Source organism: Erpetoichthys calabaricus, chromosome 2, assembly GCF_900747795.2.
Source record: "Erpetoichthys calabaricus chromosome 2, fErpCal1.3, whole genome shotgun sequence".
In the NCBI taxonomy this organism is placed as follows: Eukaryota; Metazoa; Chordata; class Cladistia; order Polypteriformes; family Polypteridae; genus Erpetoichthys; species Erpetoichthys calabaricus.
The window spans coordinates 139,135,391-139,158,176 of NC_041395.2; the positions used below are offsets into that span (position 1 = coordinate 139,135,391).

Consider the following 22,786-nt stretch of genomic DNA (forward strand, 5'->3'; position numbering starts at 1 on the left):
GTCAAGGCAATGAGGTATAGCAACTGCAGTCATTAAGTATGACATGCTCTCCAACTGACAGACCAACCAACATGGAGCACATTTTGTCATCATGCCAATCAAGTCTGGTGGATGGAAGGTATTGATGGTGCCATGGCCAGGTACAGGCCCAGTGGACAGAGGGTCTGGAGAAGAAAAGTACGCGAGAGACCACAAACCTCCAAGCCATAGGCCCCCACTTCATCTGCTTATCCAGGTCAGAACAGAAGGCAAGTAAGGAGGTTGTGGCTACAGGGATCCTGGCTACAGTACACAACACTAGAAAGGAGTGTAAACCTTGATAGATATCTTGCCAGAAGAGACTGTCAGTTCAAGCTCCCAGCCTGATATAATCCTTTGGTCAAAAGCAATGAAGTACGTAAGTCACCCTGGTGGAATGAACAGTACCCTGGGAGGAAAAGGATCGAGGAGGCTCATGAGTATAAGCTTGGAAAATGCCAGTCCCTCATATAAGAAAACCAGCATTGGTTTTTTAGGGCAGTCACTCTGGAGTATGCTGGGGGTCCTTGGCATTAGAGGTCCAAATAAGAGGTTTACTACAGGAATCACTAGGCATGCAGAAATAGCATCCAGGTGGCTGTGGCTTAACAGAAGTGAGCACTAGTGTAACCAGGTTGGTGGAGGAGAGGAAGGGTAGAGCTAAGCAGGGGTTAGAGGGGGAAGTACCAGGATGCTAGTTCCACTGCTAAGCACTGCTGAGGTGTCTTGGGGTAGTCAACAAAACACACCCTTGGGGGGTGTTAGGGTTCAACTTGAAAACCCTATTAAATTACAAAGCCCTATAATAAGCTGTTATCGCTATGGAAGAGAGAGATGACATATGCTAACTATGTCAAGGTGCAGGAGCTAACTCCTGCTAAGTTAGGTGGCAGCTATTTTCATTGTGTATAAGAGTTAACCTGCTGTGCTATGAGAAATTATGTAAAATGCTTTAGTAGTTATCTATTTTTTCTGCTTTTAGCAGGATATTCAAAGGGCATGCTCAGTTATGAGTGAATTTGTTTCTAAACCAGTATAATTCAAGTATTGGTTTACTGCCAAGGGTTATCATAATTCTTGCACCAACAAAGTGTGTAAGACAGCACTACCCACAATCACCTTGCAACACACTTTTGTGTTAATTCATTTTTGTACTGTTAATCAGATTAAGTGCAGTAGAAATATTACAGCATATACCTCACAGTACTCTAAAAAACTGGCACATTTTGCAATTATCTCCTATTTATGGGGAACCTCTATTTTGCATTTGCATAGAACAGGAACATATACAGTCATATGAAAAAGTTTGGGAACCCCTCTTAATTCTCTGGATTTTTGTTCATCATTGACTGAGCTTTCAAAGTAGCAACTTCCTTTTAATATATGACATGCCTTATGGAAACCATAGTATTTCAGCAGTGACATTAAGTTTATTGGATTAACAGAAAATATGCAATATGCATCATAACAAAATTAGACAGGTGCATACATTTGGGCACCCCAACAGAGATATTACATCAATACTTAGTTGAGCCTCCTTTTGCAAATATAACAGTCTCTAGACGCCTCCTATAGCCTTTGATGAGTGTCTGGATTCTGGATGGAAGTATTTTTGACCATTCTTCCATACAAAATCTCTCCATTTCAGTTAAATTTGAGGCTGCCAAGCATGGACAGCCTGCTTCAAATCATCCCATGGATTTTCGATGATATTCAAGTCAGGGGACTGTGATGGCCATTACAGAAACATTGTACTTCTCCCTCTGTATGAATGCCTTTTAAGATTTCAAACTGTGTTTTGGGTCATTGTCTTGTTGGAATATCCAACCCCTGCATAACTTCAACTTTGTGACTGATGCTTGAACAGTATCCTGAAGAATTTGTTGATACTGAGTTGAATTCATCTGACCCTCAACTTTAATAAGGGCCCCAGTCCCTGAACTAGCCACACAGCCCCACAGCATGATGGAACCTCCACCAAATTTGATAGTAGGTAGCAGGTGTTTTTCTTGGAATGCGGTGGTGTTCTTCCACCATGCAAAGCGCTTTTTGTTATGACCAAATAACTTAATTTTTGTCTCATCAGTCCAAAGCACTTTGTTCCAAAATGAATCGCGTTTGTCTAAATGAACATTTGCATACAACAAGCAACTCTATTTGTGGCTTGAGTGTAGAAAGGGCTTCTTTCTCATCACCCTGCCATACAGATGTTCTTTGTGCAAATTGTGCTGAATTGTGGAACGATGTACAGATACACCATCTGCAGCAAGATGTTCTTGCAGGTCTCTGGAGGTGATCTGTGGGTTGTCCGTAACCATTCTCACAATCCTGCGTATATGCCGCTCCTGTATTTTTCTTGGCCTGTCAGACCTGGGTTTAACAGCAACTGTGCCTGTGGCCTTCATTTCCTGATTACATTCCTTACAGTTGAAACTGACAGTTTAAACCTCTGAGATAGCTTTTTGTAGCCTTCCCCTAAACCAGTGTTTCTCAACCTCGGTCCTGGGTACCCACTGTGGCTGCAGGTTTTTGTTCCAACCAGCTTCTGTTTTTAATTGGACTCCTGGGCTAATTAAGTGAACTGTTATTTCCCAAGTTCTGTGTTTTGGGAACAATATAGAAATTAGAAAACTAAGCTTGGTTAAAAAGAAAAAAAAATTATATATATTTTAAAATGTACCAAGCAGTTATATGGGAATAATGTATTTATTTGTTTTTAACAATATTTTCAGCTTGATTTTCATTCTACTTTTCTAGGTGTTCTAATTGTTTAATTAATCCATTATTTACTAATTAATGGATCTGATGCTAAAGTAGTTGCAGCCTTTGCTTATTCAGTGTTGTTTGCTTGGGTGTCTGCTTTGCTCGTTTTAAATTGTTATTAATAAGGTACAACGAAGGGGAAAAACTGCACGGAGAAAGGGCAAAATACAGTGATCCCTCGCTATATCGCGCTTCGCCTTTCGTGGCTTCACTCCATCGCGGATTTTATATGTAAGCATATTTAAATATATATCGCGGATTTTTTGCTGGTTCGCGGATTTCTGCGGACAATGGGTCTTTTAATTTCTGGTACATGCTTCCTCAGTTGGTTTGCCCAGTTGATTTCATACAAGGGACGCTATTGGCAGATGGCTGAGAAGCTAGATTGCTTACTTTTCTCTGTCTCTCTTGCGCTGACTTTCTCTGATCCTGACGTATGGGGATTGAGCAGGGGGGCTGTTCGCACACCTAGACGATACGGACGCTCGTCTAAAAATGCTGAAAGATTATCTTCACGTTGCTATCTTTTGTGCAGCTGCTTCCTGAAACGACATGCTGCACGGTGCTTCGCATACTTAAAAGCTCGAAGGGCACGTATTGATTTTTGACTGAAAAACAAACTCTGTCTCTCTCTCTCTCTCTCTCTCTCTCTCTCTCTCTCCCTGCTCCTGACGGAGGGGGTGTGAGCTGCCGCCTTCAACAGCTTTGTGCCGCGGTGCTTCGCATACTTAAAAGCCAAACAGACCTATTGATTTGTTTGCTAGAGATTGTTTTCTCTATCTATGTGACATTCTGTGCTCCTGACACGCACTCCTTTGAAGAGGAAGATATGTTTGCATTCTTTTAATTGTGAGACAGAACTGTCATCTCTGTCTTGTCATGGAGCACAGTTTAAACTTTTGAAAAAGAGACAAATGTTTGTTTGCAGTGTTTGAATAACGTTCCTGTCTCTCTACAACCTCCTGTGTTTCTGCGCAAATCTGTGACCCAAGCATGACAATATAAAAATAACCATATAAACATATGGTTTCTACTTCGCGGATTTTCTTATTTCGCGGGTGGCTCTGGAACGCAACCCCCGCGATGGAGGAGGGATTACTGTATAATGAAATCAACAAAAGAGAGTTAAGCATTTAAATCTATAGCAAAAGCAGAAATATTTCTAAATGTCTTATAAATGTAAAAAGCATGCTGCTGTGCTTTTCTGAATGTAGGATAAAAGAAAACTAATACCAGCTAATTAAATGAGATCAGTGCTATCAGGTGTTGTCACTGATTAGGAATCTGGTTGGAACAAAAATCTGCAGCCACAAGGGGTCCCCCCAGGACCGAGTTTGAGAAACACTGCCCTAAACCATGATACTGAACAATCTTTGTTTTCAGATTTTTTGAGAGTTGCTTTGAGGATCCCATGCTATCACTCTTCAGAGGAGTGTCAAAGGGAAGCACAACTTGCAATTGTCCACCTTAAATACCTTTTCTCCTGATTGGACACACCTGTCTATGAAGTTCAAGGCTTATCGAGCTAATCCAACCAATTTGGTGTTGCAAGTAATCAGTATTGAGCAGTTACATGCATTCAAATCAGCAAAATTACAAGGGTACGCAAATTTAATTTCATGCAACTAAATACTGCTTCACTAAAAATCTTTTTGCGGAAAACACCCCAGTACTCAGATGTTCCTAGGAAATGAAAGACATACCACTGTTATCTTTTTTGTTTTTTTAGTAGAGTAAATTATTATGCCAGCTGAGAGGGGTTCCCAAACTTTTTCATATAACTAAGACTTGGGAGTTAAAACTTGTCTGATTACTGTAAAATTTCTCATGCATGAATTCTATGGATTAATATATGACATTTTCCTTGTTTAAGAAGGAGCTGCTGTAGTGAATGTTCATTACATAACTATTAAGAACAATGTTATCACTCTCACACATCATTTCAATTATAATTTTAAGGAGGTGTTTTTATTTTGTCCTTGTTCCTTCTTTGCTCAATGAAATCTAGGATTACTGAACATACGAGTAATATACAAGTGCAATCTACTAAACATATAGTTTTGAAGCACTTTGTCAAAGTCACATGCTTTAACACAGCTGTGCTACTCAGTAATTGAAATTGCTGCACTATAATCCAGGGGTGGAGACTTTAATAAGGCACTATTACAGCTGGAAGCCTACTGGATACACAATTTACATAGTGTTTCCCCAACTGACTTACAGTAAATGAAACTAATGAGACAAATAACTTGTCCTGTGGTGGTTCATATTTTTGTTTAACCACATTTAACGTCTTAGGAGAACAGACAATGTTAGGTCAAACAAGTATTTTTTTTGGTAACAGTCCCTGTATTGATTATTAAATGTAACCTGGGCTACAAAGTAGAAAATCTGTCATTTTTTCACATATAGGCTATTACATTCATGTAATCATGGTGCTGAAGTGTGGCGACGCATTGCATGCCGATTAGCATATACAGTACAAGTACTTCACAAGTAAGGACTTCACTCCGTACACATGCCAAAAATTACATAAATAAATTAAATATTTGTTTATCAGCTTGTACTTCTTTTAACATCCATATACTTTTCTGTTGCAAGTTATTCTGCAACAATATTAGGACGGTACTATAGCCTTAAGGAAGAGAAATTACTGTACATGTTCATGCTGGGTTTTTCTCCAATTTATCACGGACATTGAGGAGTACATTTTAATACAGACTTTCTGGTGGTTGCAATTTGGGTAGTTGTGTACTAATTGTAAGTGTTCAGTCATTTTTATAATCCCTAACATTATATTCAGAATAATGGGCTACTAACTTCATACATTACCATTCTGCATCAATAAATTTTGCAATCTCTGTAAATTTAGATATTTTTGTCTGCACAATTAGATACGTATCTTGCTATTACTATTCACGTATACCACTAATTCATTATTAAAGACATATTCATATTATATTTATGTTAATATTTAAAGGTTGTTTTTAGCTAATTTTTAATTAATTTTGTTTAGGGATACTGAAATGTTCCCTATTTGATTCACAATTTTATTTTATAGCAGCTCATTTTTTGATTATTAATGATACAGGTAGATTAAATCAAAAGAGGCCTCGAATATTCTGTAATAACTCTCGCTAGGATGAAGCAATTTGAACGAAACAACATGCAATGTGCTCCTCAGTATATGGAGCTTTGAACAAGCTAGGATGCCCCTGCGTCGGAGCAAATAGGTAAGCACCAGACAGCTGTCGCAACGTTTAACCTCCATTTGCAACTTCTGGGTACATACCGCCTGTACCCCTTCACTCATTCACTTGACTTCTTATCAGGATGGTGGTGTACATATTGAGCAGCGCGTCTTCATGGTGCGACCCTATTAGGTTACCAATTTGTTTAAGTGATATCAGAATCAACTGGATGATTGCGAGTTAACGGAAGGTTACTTCCAGCAAGATGGAGCAATGTGTCACACATCGGCAAGGAGCATGGCAGAAATTGAGTCCTTCTTCGACAACAAGGTAATTTCAAAGGAGCTTTGGCCACCATGCTCCCTGTATCTGACACCACCAGACTTCTTCCTTTGGGGTATGCTCAAAGGAAGTGTCTATCGGTACAAGCCACACATTGTGGAAGATTTGAAGGAAAGCATCCAACGTGAAACTGCTGCTATTCCATTCCCCCACCCAGACGCTTGCTGATACGTTCAGGAACATGGAGCACCGTGCCGAAATGTGTCTGGAAGAAAACAGAAACCACTTCCAGCATCACATTTAATGCAACCGATTACACATACGTCAAGGTATATAGCGTATTTTTTATTCAGGGCCTCTTTTGAGTGAATCTCCCTGTAATTATTTTTTTTTTTTGGAATTGTTTTTGGGTTACACCAAACTAAGCTGAACATTTTCTTCCTTGGACAAGGTCTTAGTTATTATTTTTGTGTCATCCTGAGAGATTTTAGGTTTTTCTTTGTATGACCCTCCAGAACAAATTGGTTTGCCAAGATTAACTTCACTAGGAGCCTAATGTTCCTCATAACATGCATTAGCTTTAAGGTGCAAGGTCAAAATCACAATGCCATTATTAGAGGTTCAAAAAGTGAACCACTAATCTACACAAGGCCAGCATAATTCAGTTTTCTTGCCTAATACTGTATAAAATACAATGAAAGGTATTTACTTAATTTACTTTGCTATACCACATGCACTTCAGAAGAGGTCATCCACCTGAAGCTAAGCATGTTCAGGCCTAGCCAGTACTTGGATGGATGAACATCTAGGAAAACTTTGTTTTGCTGCTGGAAGAGGTGTTGGTGAGGCCTGAATGTGAATCCCAATGCCTCAGTGCAGTGATGGGGACACTTTATAAAAAAAAAAAAACAACAACACACACACACAACAATGGTGCTGTCCTACGGATGAGACATAAAACCGAGGTCCTGACTCTGTGGTCATAAAAGATCCCTGAGCATCCCAAGTAAAGAGCATGATGCATCGCAATATCCAGGCTAAACTGCCCTCCAAGGCCTAGTCATTCTGGCCCCTTATTCATCTCCGGTCTCTAACTGGCTCTCTCTCTCTCTCACCACTTCACCACATAATAGCTAATGTGTGCTGAGTATACTGGCACAAAAATGACTGCCGTCTCATCATCCAGGTGGATGCTCTACACATTAGTAGTAGTTGTAAATCACTTTGAGTGGTGAGAAAAAGCACTATATAAATGAAAAGAATTATTGTTTTTACTACTTTCCTAAATCTGGCACATAACATATTTATGTGCCACCATGTATATTAAAGGTAACCCAAGTCCAAATTTTGTAAGTTGCACAGCGATTACAACTGTCTAGATGTGATTCTCTGAGAGAATTTCCCAGTTACATCTCACACACCGGTCTGTACTGTAGTAAAACGTGCAATACCTAGAATAAAGCTGGGCAGTCAGTTGAACTGGATCAGGTAGACCTCAACTTGCCTGTTTCTTAAGTGTCAGTTTTCCATTCCTTCATTGGCAGATGGATTTAGCTTTAGACAAATGCATATATATTACCAGTAGGGTTACCTGGTACTGCCAAGGGAGAGGGTACAAATTAAATTTTGAAATAAAAAATTGCCTACTATCTACCACAGTGTAAACAGTGAATTTGTACAAAATTTGTTTAAGTTTGATGGTGTACATTTGTATAATGGACAAACAAACACACAATTCAGTTTTATTTAATAGATTAGTACTAGAGTTCGGACAGCCTAATTTTGCATAAAAAAATTTATATTCTTTTGTTCTTCATGCTGTTTTATTGGAATGGTATATTCAGTAATGGGAACTATATAAAATAAAAATCGATTTCATTTATAGCTTTATGTTTTAACTGTGTCACACATGGAAAATGATCAGCGTACTGTGTCAAAATAAAATTAACTAAACAAATATCAACATGCATCATCTGTTATCCTTTCTAGTCTTTACAATATACTTAGCACATCATAAACAAAATGAATATAGAAGCCATAACTAAACAGCTTAGATACATGTGTTTTGTTAAAACAAGGTTGTAGAAAACCAAACTGTTGTACTATATTTTAATGCATGTTCCCCAATTCCTCATAAAAATATATTTTAAGGATTTCTTTATTGATTGCAAATATGAGACAAAATAAATCAAACAAACATGCTATAGGTACACATATGGTCTAAACAGATTAATTACCTTCATGTTCCACTCCTGGCACTGAAAGATCTTCTGTTCCCTGCCAAAGAACTTTTCCCGTCTCTGCATCTCTGAGGTTCATCCAATTTCTGAGAATTTGTATGAAGGTAACAAACGTGACAAAAATACTTACTTTTGGCCGAAAATTGGAAAAAAAAACAAAAAAAAAAAAATACTGAAATGTAACAATAATGCAGCACATTATTTATGCCAGAAATGTAAGTACAGTGGTGTTTAAAAGTTGGTGAACCCTTCAGAATTTTCCATTTTCATGCATAATCATGACTTAAAACATCACTGGATTTTCACAAAGATCCTAAAAGTAGACATGGAGAACCCAGCAAAACAAATGAGACAAAAATGTCACACTTGGTCATTCATTTATTGAGGAAAATCACTGATGGAATAGAAATGAATATGTCAAACCATGGCTATTCAATTGTTTGCAAATGACCTACTTTCAGCCAATTACATATTTTAGGAAACTATGATGTCCCTGCAGTTGATTTATGCATATTATGCAACTCGTACCTTAGGAAGCAAGCTATTACAGTACACCCCGAAAGTTCGCGGGGGTTACGTTCCTAGAGCACTCACGAATTGTGAAAAACCGCAAATTTTGGATGTGGTTGAAAAAATGCCTATTTTTATAGTTTAAACCCTAAATATGCCCCCAAAACACTTTAATTTCATTTCAAACTCAGCTTAATACAAAACCTAAAAAAAAAAAAAGAATGTAAAAGTAAACCCATATACTGCACAGTACTGTACTGCTATGTCTCCCGCAGTGCTAGAATGTAAAACACCGATGTTACCACTATATGTACTGTACTGTAATTCATGCAAGCGCGTTTTCATTGCCAGATGCCTTAGAAGGTGCAGGGCGTTTCAGCGGCATCTTGGGGCTTTAACCCTTAAACTGCCACATACTTGGGGGTTAATGCATCCCTGGACATCAAATACTTTTTTGTTGCACTTTTTAAGTAAACGTCACAATTCAAAGAAAAAGTGAAATTTTAATGGAACACATTTTTGTTTTCATGCAAAGAGCATCACAATTACTGCAAAGCTGATCATATTACACACTGCCAATGAACTGTAAAAACTATTTTAAAAACTACTTGATTAATATGTACAAGGTTTAATGGACGCCATTGATGAAATTCAGTAAATCACGGAGCCAACTGCGCTTAAACTGGCTGCACAAAAGCACACAGAGGTAAACGCTAATGCTTGCAGGCTAGTCTAGTGCAGCGGCTGAACCCCAGAGACAGTGAAGCTGCAGTGCTGCAGGCGGCGGCAGTGGTCATGAGCTGGCTGCTCAACAAATGTACGGCATTGACTGATCAGGTCCGGGGTGCTGGTAAATTGCACTGGGAACCAACTATAGCCGGTTGCGGCATTGAATGAATGTAAGTCGCCGAGTATACTCGGCTCCTGCATGCTGGCAAATGGCACTAGGAAATGACTATAGCCAGTTGCAGCGGTTTAAGGGTTAAGAAGAACAAAACGGAAAACACAAGAACAGTCAGCTGGAGATGAGTCACAGGGCAGCAGTCAATCAGCAGCAAGGAGAAATAAATAACACTGTAGCAGTCTGGTGTCGCTAAGATTCACACCATCGAGAAGACGGTGATTTATTTATTTTTATGGTGGAGATTCCAGAGACGCACCCAGCCTTAGCCCGACCCGCACGCAGTCACAAACAGAGATGAAAACAAAGCAAAACGGTAATCAAACAGCAAATAAAGAATGTAATGAAAACAACGATACTACCCGTTCTTCTTACGGCGATTACACATTAAATACAACAAAAAACAAACAAAACATACACAGTAAAGTTCGTGAAAAACGGCAACGGATGAAATGTAATGATGGAAATAGATAGTCCAGAGATCCACACGTTGAATGGGAAGATATGTAAAGATAGTCCTACCAATAGTTACTGTCCTGAAGACGGGTGGACGGGTTCAGGAGCGCTCCTTTCTTCGCAGGATGGCCATGAATCCACTTATAGTCCTCATGTACACAGGCAGACAATCCAGACCCCAACCCCGAAAAGATCCAGGACAAAACAAATAAGTACAGGTAACCCAACAGAAGGCAGACAGACAAGAACTTGAAACACAAATTACAAAATCTTTTTTTCCCTTTTGGTCACCGGCCCCCTTTTTAAAAGCCACGCTGACATCCTTTGACCCCAACAGCCCCTGCACCCTCAGCAGAAGACCAATCAGAGCCACTACTGGGAGTTGTAGTTTCAAATTCTATTGGCTACTTTCACCATCCCAAACCGTGTTTTCCTGTATAGTTGCTTCCTGTTCTCTCTACAGTACAGTAATGCAGAAAAAAGCACCATAAAAATTGTGGAGGATGTATGCAGTTTCCGCTAATAATTACTAACGTCTAAGGCCACGAACTCTGAACTGCAACTTTGTGGGGGACTACTGTACTGTAATTTTCAAGCACAACGATAGCAACGCTCCCATTATTTAAAAGAGTATGGGAGACTGCTATCTTTCAACAAATGTGAAATGAGGTATGGGCCTTTTGAAGGTTATAGCCCCCATTGAACACAGAGTGCTCTTAATTCTTTTTCATCTGAATACTGACTCAAAATTTACAGCAAATTACCCATCCCTCACCAGTACAATAAAAGATAAAATGGCTTTTGAATCCATCAATTATGTAATTCTGACATTGTTATAAAGATGTAAATTATTCTCATCTTAAGGAACTTGCAGTGCTAGAATCAGTGTAGTTGCCCATCTATGGACTTTATTTAGTGCTGCTATTTCTTTTTTGTAATATGAAGAGGAAAAACAAACATAGCACTGCAGATTTAGGCTTCACAAGTGCATTACATAATGTAGCTTAAACATTATCTGCCTTGACTTCTACTTTCACATTTTAATGGCTTCTATAAATTGCCTTTATATAGAAAGTGAAGAGTCCACCAAGACTCCTAAATACTTTTCATAAGGAGTGATTTCAAGTTTCAACCTCTCACTGTATGCATATATTCAAATCTAGCATTTTTACTTTTACATTAATTGGTATAATGTTTCAAATTCCATTAAATTACCACACTTAATGACAACCAACTCACACATTCAACATCTATCCATAATTTGATGATACCACATTTGGTGAAATCCTTAAATGCAAGTAAATCAGCATATAACAAACTTGTATTAGGAATGGAAGCAGCATAGAGCAAGATAAGGACAGATAGTAGCCTTCAGATCTAGAAACTTGTGATTGAATACTGGGTCAGACATCATATTACGTTTCCCCATTTTCCACCATGACTGGTTGATACTGTTCTGGGTACTCTGGTTTTCTCACACATTTCAAAGAGGTGTGGATTAGGGATAACTGTCAAATCAAAATTATCCCAATAAAAGTGAGTGTGTGTATTTGTATATCAATGTATTCTGTGCCTGAAACTGTCTGAATAGGTTCTGGTTCTCCTATAACCATGTAATTGATAAAATGGAATGATGTATTAAGAATAAAAGGAAACTGGAGCTGAATTTTTAAAAATGTTACTTGACAGAGTGAGATTAATTTCCCCATGACAAATTTTAAAAAAGGTAGATAGTGTATGTGTATATTCTTTGAATACGGCCCAAAAGCTGATATTGCATGAGCAAAGTAAATACTCCAGAAATGTAATAAAAAGGTTCAAACAACTGACAAGATTTAACTTTATTTCTTTTTCTGCCTTGAATTAAAATTTAAAAAGATGACACATTTAATTGAAAATTAGTACACTTAAGAGTCTGCTACTTGTCAAATTACACACATCAGTAGATACATGAACCTTTGTGGCTTGTAATCAATATAATTTACTTTTCCTTTTATGCAGAACTGGCAGTCAACATAGAGAAATATTCTGCATCTTTTCAAGCTATACTGAAATATTTATATATGTGTGCTTATCATTGTCATCTCCAGGCACCTGGAACCCTTGGTCAGTTCCAAGTTGTTTATTCATTATAACATTTATGTCTCCCATGCATTTGTTTAGGTTTTTAGATATGATGTACAAGATAGTAAACAAGTTATTAGTCAAAGGCAACTATTTAAAAAAAACAGTGATATTTAAAAAGCAGCTTTCAGTAAAGATACCGAGATTTTTAATATAATCAAAAATTGCTACTGTTTAATGATTCTTTGAAAGTAGACAAATAATTACTGTACATTATATAAACTCAGGAAAATTGCAACAATGGAAGAACTGATGGAAAACATTAGCTAATAAGCTTATGACAGCCTCATCCATGCACAAACGAATTACTCAACTTGGAAGCATATTTACAAAATTAGTGCCTACAACACATGTAACGTATAATTACATCAATTTGGCAGAAACAGAAAGACAGTACAGCATTACACACAAAAGTATTATTTCCAACAACTATTCATTCTTTGTATTCATAGACTTTCTATTTGTTTAACTGCATTAGTAAGCATGCCAGATGCTGGACAATGCAACTACTGTGTCCACTTTCCATTACCCAAAAGGTTATTGTTTATAACGTTGTTCAAACTGTTTATTAGTATAATAGCTCTGACAAACTGATTCCTATTTTAAGTGATTTTTTTTTTTGTGAGGCAAAAATTGTAATATATTCAGATTCTATTTGTTAATCTTTCTAGGCTTTGCATGATATAAAATTATTAGGCTAAACAATATAGATAGAGAGAATGAAATAGTTTAGCTCATTTAAAATGTAACTCTAGTGTGACAGCTTAAGCACAATTAAGCACACATACTAAAACATTTCATCTGGTATAATGTAGCTTCAGGCCAAATAAAACAAGACAATTCTCTCTTGGTTTGTTTTGATATCTCAAATTCACTCCAACATTTAGAATGTTATATCTGGTTGTTCCAAGAATGAAAACAATGGCCAATTTTTACTGTTGCATCTGAAAGCTTGAGGTACCTACTCGTATTGTCAACATTAAACCCTAATCTGAACCTCCTGAGCATGTTCATCATAAATGATTGCATTAATTAAGTATATTTGATATATATGGACATATAGACTCAACTCAATTGGGATTACAGAACCACAACTTCTTTGTTCTGTCTGAACCGGTCATATTACACCACAGAGATATATTACTGTGTCTACAGATTCACCTGCCAAGTACAGTACTCTTCTGTACCCAGACTGCAAAGTGACACAATCATTTCTTAGGGTGTACCTTCTCTTTCATTCAGGTCACTTAACATTATCTTTTAATGATGTGTATTACTGTTGAGTCTTGTTTACAAAGGCAAAAATGTTCTGAATCTCTATTTCAAGGTATACTTTCAAATTAAATAAATGACAATGATAGTTGTTAGCCAAATTCCAAATATGTTAACAGTCCACCCTAAAAATGACAGTCTTGTAATTTGAAGCTATCAAAAAATGTATGTCTCAGATGGCTTCATCTTATACCGCTGCAGTGTGAGGCTGGTTCAGAATATCTCTTAGACCCAAATAAATCCAGCTCTTAGTTAATAATCCAATTTGAATATTTGTCTTATAGAATTGTTAAAGCCTGCTTTAGATGTTTCACCTTAAGACATGCTGTGCTGTGGATGCGAGTACTATAACTGCATGTTAACAGTTAACTGTATGCTAAATATTTAAAGATGAGATTCACTGTTTTAAGCAATAATTATTTGAAGATTTTCCAGCTTTCAATTCATTCCACTTAACCAACTAGTTCAAACAATGTCATTTACTGTATCAAAAGGCAGTGTGAAAAAGTAATTCCTATACTGGCAAAAACTTTTTTTTATAGAAGTAGTTATGTTTCTAAGTCACCTTAATATTTTCAGACATTGCAAACTTCATTAAACTGTTTCACCTTTGTAAAGAGATGGCATTCCTGTATTGAGTATTTTCTTTTCACTCACATTTTAAACAACGGCAGCCAGTGACAATCTAATCGATTCTCAAGAAAAGAAAATAGATTTTCCTCCAGCCAGTCAACTACTACTTTTGAAAAATACCTACTCAAACACAGGAACTATGTCCAAGTCCACATGTTAAGAAATTTCAGTCATAGTTCAAAGCTAAATTGAAAACTCAAATACTCACCCACTACGTTTTTTTTTCTTTTTTTTTATTATTCTTAAATTTCACAGTTTATGTATTGCAGTAATTTATTTCAAAAAGGAATTCATCTATTGCTGTTCCTTACAGCTTCAGAATAATGGATTCAAATTCCAGCCTGAGCACTAGCATCTGCATGATTTCTCCAGATGCTTCCAATATTGTGAAACTTATCAGTTAGGGTTAAAACTGCAGTCAACACCAAACTGGAGCATAAAAAAATGATGTGTACAATAAATTGTCTATAAATGACATTTTAACAGCTCTTTATTTTCTCATATTGTGCCAAATAGAAGAGTTCACGTTTCAACAATATTTATCCATTTTTTCCTCAATACATTTTGCTCAAGAAAAAGCCAACAGCCTACAATTTCAGTACATAGATGTGGTTTTAATTGTTATAATCTGGATGAAAGTAGAGTTTGTGATAAACAGTTAGGGAACGAGGCTAATGAAAGAATTTCTTTTTGGTACTTTTTATCCAACAGATTTTTTCTGGTTGTCATTACCAATCCATGGCATTTACAGTTTGCCAACATAAATAGTTTAAAACCCATTTGGAAATATGAAACCTAACTCCACAATTACTTAGCAACAATATTTTTAAGAAAATATACATTTTCATAGCTTACTTTCCACAACTGCCCATTCTCATACGAGTTTCCTACCGTGCCAACAGATGACTATTACTGCCAGCTGGTGTCACCAGGACCATTACTACATATTGTCTTTTGCACTCTGCAATATCATTACGTTCAGAAGAGATCATTACTTTATAAAAATATGCTAGGTATCTTACAATGCCAGTGTTCTACAGACACCAAATCAGCTAGTGATTGCCAGATGCTGAATCAGCACAAGGCCAATGATTTTTCTCTCTGCAATTTATTGATCTTCTAAATGCAAAAATAATTGGTATAATGCAGCATTATTGACAATCTCTCATTTTCACATCACTTACTTTATTTTTGCCACCAAGTAGTCCTTATGTATGCATTGTCACTGACAACAACATTGGAATCCAATTAACTTGTACAGCTGCAGGCAACATGCAAGTAGAAGAATGTTTTTTGTATTCTTTGCAGAGGTGGAAAACACTGTTAGCTGTATGCTACATTTGTAGATTATCTAGAGTTACTATAATTTTTTTTATATTGCTGTCAATACTATACTCTTGCCTACCCCCGCCTACAAACTATATGAAGTAGAATATTATAAGACATAATATGTGGACATTTTTATATTGAAAATGGCAAATGATTGTATTACCTGTATAACAAACTGCTTCACATAAAGAAGCAAGAGTTGAATACAGTAGTTAAAAATACACAGATAAAAATGAAGAATAAGAATATTAATTTTAAATTCCCTCTGTCAAATTAGTTTTTCTTTAATGCTTATTATTAGCTTTTAAAAAAAGTTTTGTTTTACATACAGGATTACACAAAACGTTTAACCCATTTAGACATGTTAAAATTAAGAAGACTTAAGTGGTATTGAGAATTAATCCAAGATACTATAATACTTTTACATAAAGAGACAATTGGCATTTATTGCTCCATAAAACATTTTTAAAAACAATATGTTTTAATTAATGTAATCAGAAAAATGGTATTAATAAAATCTGTAATAATGTATGAAATGTTACTAAGTATATAAAAACATAACCCTAACTAATTTTACTTTGACTATAGTGGAAAACAACATATTTATTTTATCTGTTGACTTACAAAATAATACTACTACAACTAAAAATCTAAGCAGTTTTAAATAAACAGAATAAACTGAGCAAATTACATTTTTTTCTAACCAGTAAAAGTGGTTTAGGGTATTATGAAACTAAAAAGGGCTTTACAATTCTTGGTCCTCACTGTCTTCAGCACCTGGTAGAGATTCTCTTCACCATCTGTGTCCTTCACAACATAGTGAATTTATCTTATTATTTAATTGTGCAAACATCAATGTCAGCAATAGTTATGGTGTAACCAAAAAATCAAACATATAAAGCAGATGGATTCCTTCCCTCCCACTAAAGCTATCATATTCTTCATATATGAAGAAAAAAATGACTTTTTATTTTTGTTCCATAAAATACAAAATGCACATAAAAACTGGAAAACATGAACAGCCAAACTGTCTTAGAACTGTATTTTTAAAATGTTTCCTTTACAATATAACCAAATTTCAGAATTTTAAGTATGTTATGCTTTTAATTGGTTAAAAGAAAAAATATCTTATTCATTTTTAAATACTCCCATTTCCCCAATAAATTATGATAACTGCATGTCCACTACAGCAACAAGGGGCATACATTTTCTTTAATAAACTTTGCAGTGTTGTATCAAAATATAAATGAATAAGCTAGCATGCAGGACATACCTGTAGCGTAATCAGTTTTTGCTCAATACTGCATATTTTTAAGCTTAACTCATAAAAGCCACACTGAGTATATTTCACCTGCCCAAATAACTGCAAGGTGCTGCTTTCAGGCACATTTTATAGTGTGCTTTATTAATATACTAGTAACTGGTTCCATCTTATGACTATTCCTTCCCACTGTCTAACAACCAATGTATAGGTACGGTTTTAGGAGAAACAGCTCTTCAGGAAATGTAGAAGGCACAGAACATAACATTTAAAGAATTTAACCAATAATGGAACAGTGCTTTATTAACTATCTTTTCCAATGTCTGTGTTATGCAGTTATACATTTTATACAGCTACATGTACATATCCTCCACCCACTAAATCACACTGAAGTCCGTAATAGCAGGAATAAAGGTCTACATTGAACAGCAAACCAGTGCATGTATGCATGCATGCATACATATACACATACATACACACATATATATATACAGTTCATACATACAGACAGGGGACGCCTCTCAGCCTGCATAATAATTTACTCTACTTTCAACAAAAAAGATAACAGTGGTATGTATTTCATTTATTAGGAACATCTGAGTACTGGGATGTTTTCTGAACAAAGATTTTTAGTGAAGCAGCATTTAGTTGTATGAAATTATATCAAATGTGAAAAACTGGCTGTGCAAAAATTTGGGTACCCTTGTAATTTTGCTGATTTGAATGCATGTAACTGCTCAATACTGATTACTTGCAACACCAAATTGATTGGATTAGCTCGTTAAGCCTTGAACTTCATAGACAGGTGTGTCCAATCATGAGTGACAGCATGGGATCCTCAAGGCAACTCTCAAAAGATCTGAAAACAAAGATTGTTCAGTATCATGGTTTAGGGGAAGGCTACTAAAAGCTATTTCAGAGGTTTAAACTGTCAGTTTCAACTGTAAGGAATGTAATCAGGAAATAGAAGGCCACAGGCATAGTTGCCGTTAAACCCAGGTCTTGCAGGCCAAGAAAAATACAGGAGCGGCATATGCACAGGATTGTGAGAATGGTTACAGACAACCCACAGATCACCTCCAAAGACCTGCAAGAACATCTTGCTGCAGATGGTGTATCTGTACATCATTCTACAATTCAGCGCAATTTGCACAAAGAACATCTATATGGCAGGGTGATGAGAAAGAAGCCCTCTGTGCACTCACGCCATAAACAGAGTCGCTTGTTGTATGCAATTGCTCATTTAGACAAGCCAGATTCATTTTGGAACAAAGTGCTTTGGACCGATGAAACAAAAATTGAGTTATTTGGTCATAATGAAAAGTGCTTTGCATGGCGGAAGAAGAACACCGCATTCCAAGAAAAACACCTGCTACCTACTGTCAAATTTGGTGGAGGTTCCGTCATGCTGTGGGGCTGTGTGGCTAGTTCAAGGACTGGGGCCCTTGTTAAAGTCGAGGGTTGGATGAATTCAACCCAATATCAACAAATTCTTCAGGATAATGTTCAAGCATCAGTCACAAAGTGGAAGTTACGCAGGGGTTGGATATTCAAACAAAACAATGACCCAAAACACAGTTCGAAATCTACAAAGGCATTCATGCAGAGGGAGAAGTACAATGTTCTGGAATGGCCGTCACAGTCCCCTGACTTGAAAATCATCGAAAATCCATGGGATGATTTGAAGCAGGCTGTCCATGCTCGGCAGCCATCAAATTTAACTGAACCGGAGAGATTTTATATAGAAGAATGGTCAAAAATACCTCCATCCAGAATCCAGATACTCGTCAAAGGCTATAGGAAGCGTCTAGAGGCTGTTATATTTGCAAAAGGAGGCTCAACTAAGTATTGATGTAATATCTCTGTTGGGGTGCCCAAATTTATGCACCTGTCTAATTTTGTTATGATGCATATTTTCTGTTAATCCAATAAATTTAATGTCACTGCTGAAATACTACTGTTTCCATAAGGCATGCCATATATTAAAAGGAAGTTGCTACTTTGAAAGCTCAGCCAATGATAAACAAAAATCCAAAGAATTAAGAGGGGTTCCCAAACGTTTTCTAATGACAATATATACTATACCTATACAAATATATATTTACATATATATAAATCAGTTACTTAACAAATCTAGATTTGGTATTTCATAATCAGATTCTTACATGTTAACGGCATTCTTTTTTTTTATTTAGTCAACATGTCTACTTGGAACAGTTTGACATATTTCTATTTTAATATTGAGTGAAATACATAAAAAACAGTTTCAAACATCTGCCTTTGTTAAGAAAAGCAGTGGCAGTAATTCAGTACTGTGGTCCACAAGCATGTCTGCTGACTGATCTATAATATCTGTAATATCCAATACAACTCGGAGTCCTGCCATGTGCAAAAGTTCGCTGATGACACTGCTATCATGGGCTGCATCAGGAATGGGCTGGAGGAGGAGTATAGGGACCTAATCAATGACTTTGTTAAATGGTGCGACTCAAACCACCTACACCTGAACACCAGCAAAACCAAAGAGCTGGTGGTGGATTTTAGGAGGCCCAGACCCCTCATAGACCCAGTGATCATCAGAGATGACTGTGTGCAGATGGTGCAGACCTATAAATATCTGGGAGTGCAGCTGGATGATAAATTAGACTGGACTGCCAATACTGATGCGCTGTGCAAGAAAGGACAGAGCCGGTTATACTACCTTAGAAGGCTGGCGTCCTTCAACATCTGCAATAAGATGCTGCAGATGTTCTATCAGACAGTTGTGGCGAGCGCCCTCTTCTACACAGTGGTGTGCTGGGGAGGCAGCATTAAGAGGAAAGACGCCTCACGTCTGGACAAACTGGTGAGGAAGGCAAGCTCTATTGTTGGCATGGAGCTGGACAGTTTAACATTTGTGGCAGAGCGAAGGGCGCTCAGCAGGCTCCTATCAATTATGGAGAATCCACTGCATCCACTTAATAGTATCATCTCCAGACAGAAGAGCAGCTTCACCGACAGACTGCTGTCACTGTCCTGCTCCACTGACAGATTGAGGAGATCGTTTCTCCCCCAAACTATGCGACTCTTTAATTCCACCCAGAGGGGTAAACGTTAATGTCAGAAAGTCCTTTGTCAGGTTCAAATAGTAAAATAGAAAGCACTGCCCATTACAATTTAGACACACTCTCTTGGAAGTATATATGTTACAAGCTACAGTAGTGAAAATGACCTGCTTCCCATTATTTATGGGAATTACCTTGTTTATAATGTTCTGTACTACTGAGAAACCACAATTCCTACCTGTACAGGCTAAATATACTACAGATGAAGACATCAACTTTATCACCTACTGGGACACATCTTCCGAAATTACCTTAGAACAGCAACCATTTGTTCAACAGTAATTACCTCTCATGTGTAACCTTCCGCAATAAAGTTGTGAATTTAAGGACAATTTTCCCCAAAGACTACAGAAAACTAACATAAAAACAATACAACTCTTTCATGATTGTATTCAATCATGCACCCAATTTAATCTGGTATTACCAACTACCAATGCTATAGTAAGGTTAAAATACAATAAAAAAAAATAAAAAATCATAAAATTAATTCTTCCAATATCAAGGAAACAAAATTAACTTATTTTTATAATTATAAACCCCATTACAAACTTATGCTTTTGCAATTAAATTTCCATCTTAACATTCCTTGCAATTGCTATGTAAAGTGATTTGCATGAATATGCACTATGGTATCAGTTCAACTTGCTTTCATTTTGGAAATAACAAAAGAACCAAGACCTTTTAAAATCGCCATTAAACAGTAAACACACAGTAAAGTCCTGAAATGTATGGGTTAATATAGCAAATACTTTTATTATTGCAAGATTTATCCAGTTACTGAAGCTCAATTGAGATACACAAGAGCTGAACTCTTTCTTAGAACCACTAGGTGTTAGACAGAGCCTAGATCTGGACAGAATGCCAGACCTCTGCAGCAGACATTCATCCATTGTGGGCCAAAGTTCAAGTCTCCTTTTAAACAAAAATGATCTAAATAATTTTTTAGTAATTTAATAATACATATAATAGTGCACAGAATAAGTGCAACATAATTTTTACACTTGAAGTCTTTCTAAAGATTTTCAATTATATAACAATAAAAGATATTTGTACTGCTTTACAGCATCTGCAATGCACAAGTATAATTTCTATAAAAAGCATACAATCTCATATATAACATATATACGATAGATTATGTAACCATTTATGACTAAAATGCACTGTTTTCAAGGTATACCCAAGTACACAGTGAAACAACAATCTTTGTGTTGTTAGCATCTCACTTTATTGAAAGACTGGTTAGTAGCATTACAAGTATCTTCCCATAACCATTGAGCTCACTTTCCATTAAAAGCGTAGAAAATAAAAAATACATATAGTACTACACTGCTTTAATCCTAGGGAACACAGTACTCCTTAGAGCTCAAGATAATGCTGAATGCCATCAGTCAGAGAATATAATGTAGAAATGCTGCATAACTGACAACATTATCGGAGATCATTAAATATATATAGCCATAATTTATATCTGTCAACAGATGATTCAATAATATAACTAAAATAATACAACTAAATTATTCAATAATGACCTATCAACAATCATATACTTCCCCAAGGAGAGAAAACAAATTATTGCATTCCTACATAAAAACACAATCAGGAAACCAAACATGCAGCCCTATAGAATGCTGTTTGGGCCTTAAACATTTAGGGAATACTAAAAACATACTTTAGTATGTGCTGTTGATATTAAAATTGGATTTTTAAGTATTTTTTGCATCTGCATTAGTCGGTTATGACAGATGGAGTATTCCATACATTCTTCCAAACCTACACATTCCAATACAGGTCTATAGAGAGTGAGAGCCAATCCCAACAGTAACTGTGAAAACACGACCCAGTCTAGGATAGAAGGCTGGAAACCAAGAGTACCTGGTGAAATCCCACATAGACATGGAAAGAATGAGCCAACTTCATAAATATTTTCCACAGACTAGGATACAGTATAAACCTAGAACTCTGGACATTTGAGGAAAAATGACTAACTAATGCAGCTCTGGGATGACCTGCATGTCCTACAGCAAAAATGAGTTACAATTCCACTTTTTGTCATATTTAAATGAGGAAATAGGGTCTGCAGTGAGTAACAGATGCTGAAGTCACACTGGTAATATTTAGATATGGGTGAACACCTGAACAGATATCATCGCAAGGCCTCCTTAAAATATTCCTCACCATTTACTTCAAGAGTTCCATTTGAGGCTCTAATTCAATTGATAACATTTGGGCTCTCCTACATCACAAACATAGAATATCTGTAACTCATACTTCACTTTATCACAGAACTCAAAGGTAAAATAGTCACTACAATACAAGAATTCACAAGTCCTACACCTGTGTATAAAACTAAGTGTCTTTCATTTTGCCATGACGGAGGGGACAACAGAGATTATTCAGACCCTTCTTGGAATGGAAGAAAAAAAAAAAAACTTGCAACAGATTTCAAACATTCTGAATAAAAGCATAAACTGAGCATTCTATTTAAACAGTTGATGAACTTATGTTGAACTCAGTCTTTGACAAGCTCAAATGAGTTAAAATTAATAATGCTGCAAGACTGAGAATATTAACATCAACATAATAATAGCCATAATATTCTTTGTAAAATCCTACAATTATACAACCAACAACTTACTGTATATATAAATAATTCTTTTTAAGCCTACCACTAAAACTGCTTTGATCTATAAGGTTATGGAGCA

At 36.5% G+C, this 22,786-nt stretch overlaps 1 protein-coding gene and 1 long non-coding RNA gene across 2 annotated transcripts in view; one reads left to right on the top strand and one right to left on the bottom strand.

Moving 5' to 3' along the window:
- LOC114646399 (uncharacterized) overlaps nucleotides 1-22,786 on the top strand; it is a 113,825-nt gene that overhangs the window by 45,003 nt on the left and 46,036 nt on the right. The gene's annotated exons all lie outside the window — the stretch shown is intronic.
- The window catches only part of pde6d (phosphodiesterase 6D, cGMP-specific, rod, delta), a 57,615-nt gene that overhangs the window by 30,309 nt on the left and 4,520 nt on the right, over nucleotides 1-22,786 (bottom strand). Inside the window, exon 2 of the mRNA XM_051923997.1 lies at nucleotides 8,492-8,580. Within this exon, the coding sequence (XP_051779957.1) occupies nucleotides 8,492-8,580 (89 nt within the window). The remainder of the gene's footprint in view (nucleotides 1-8,491; nucleotides 8,581-22,786) is intronic.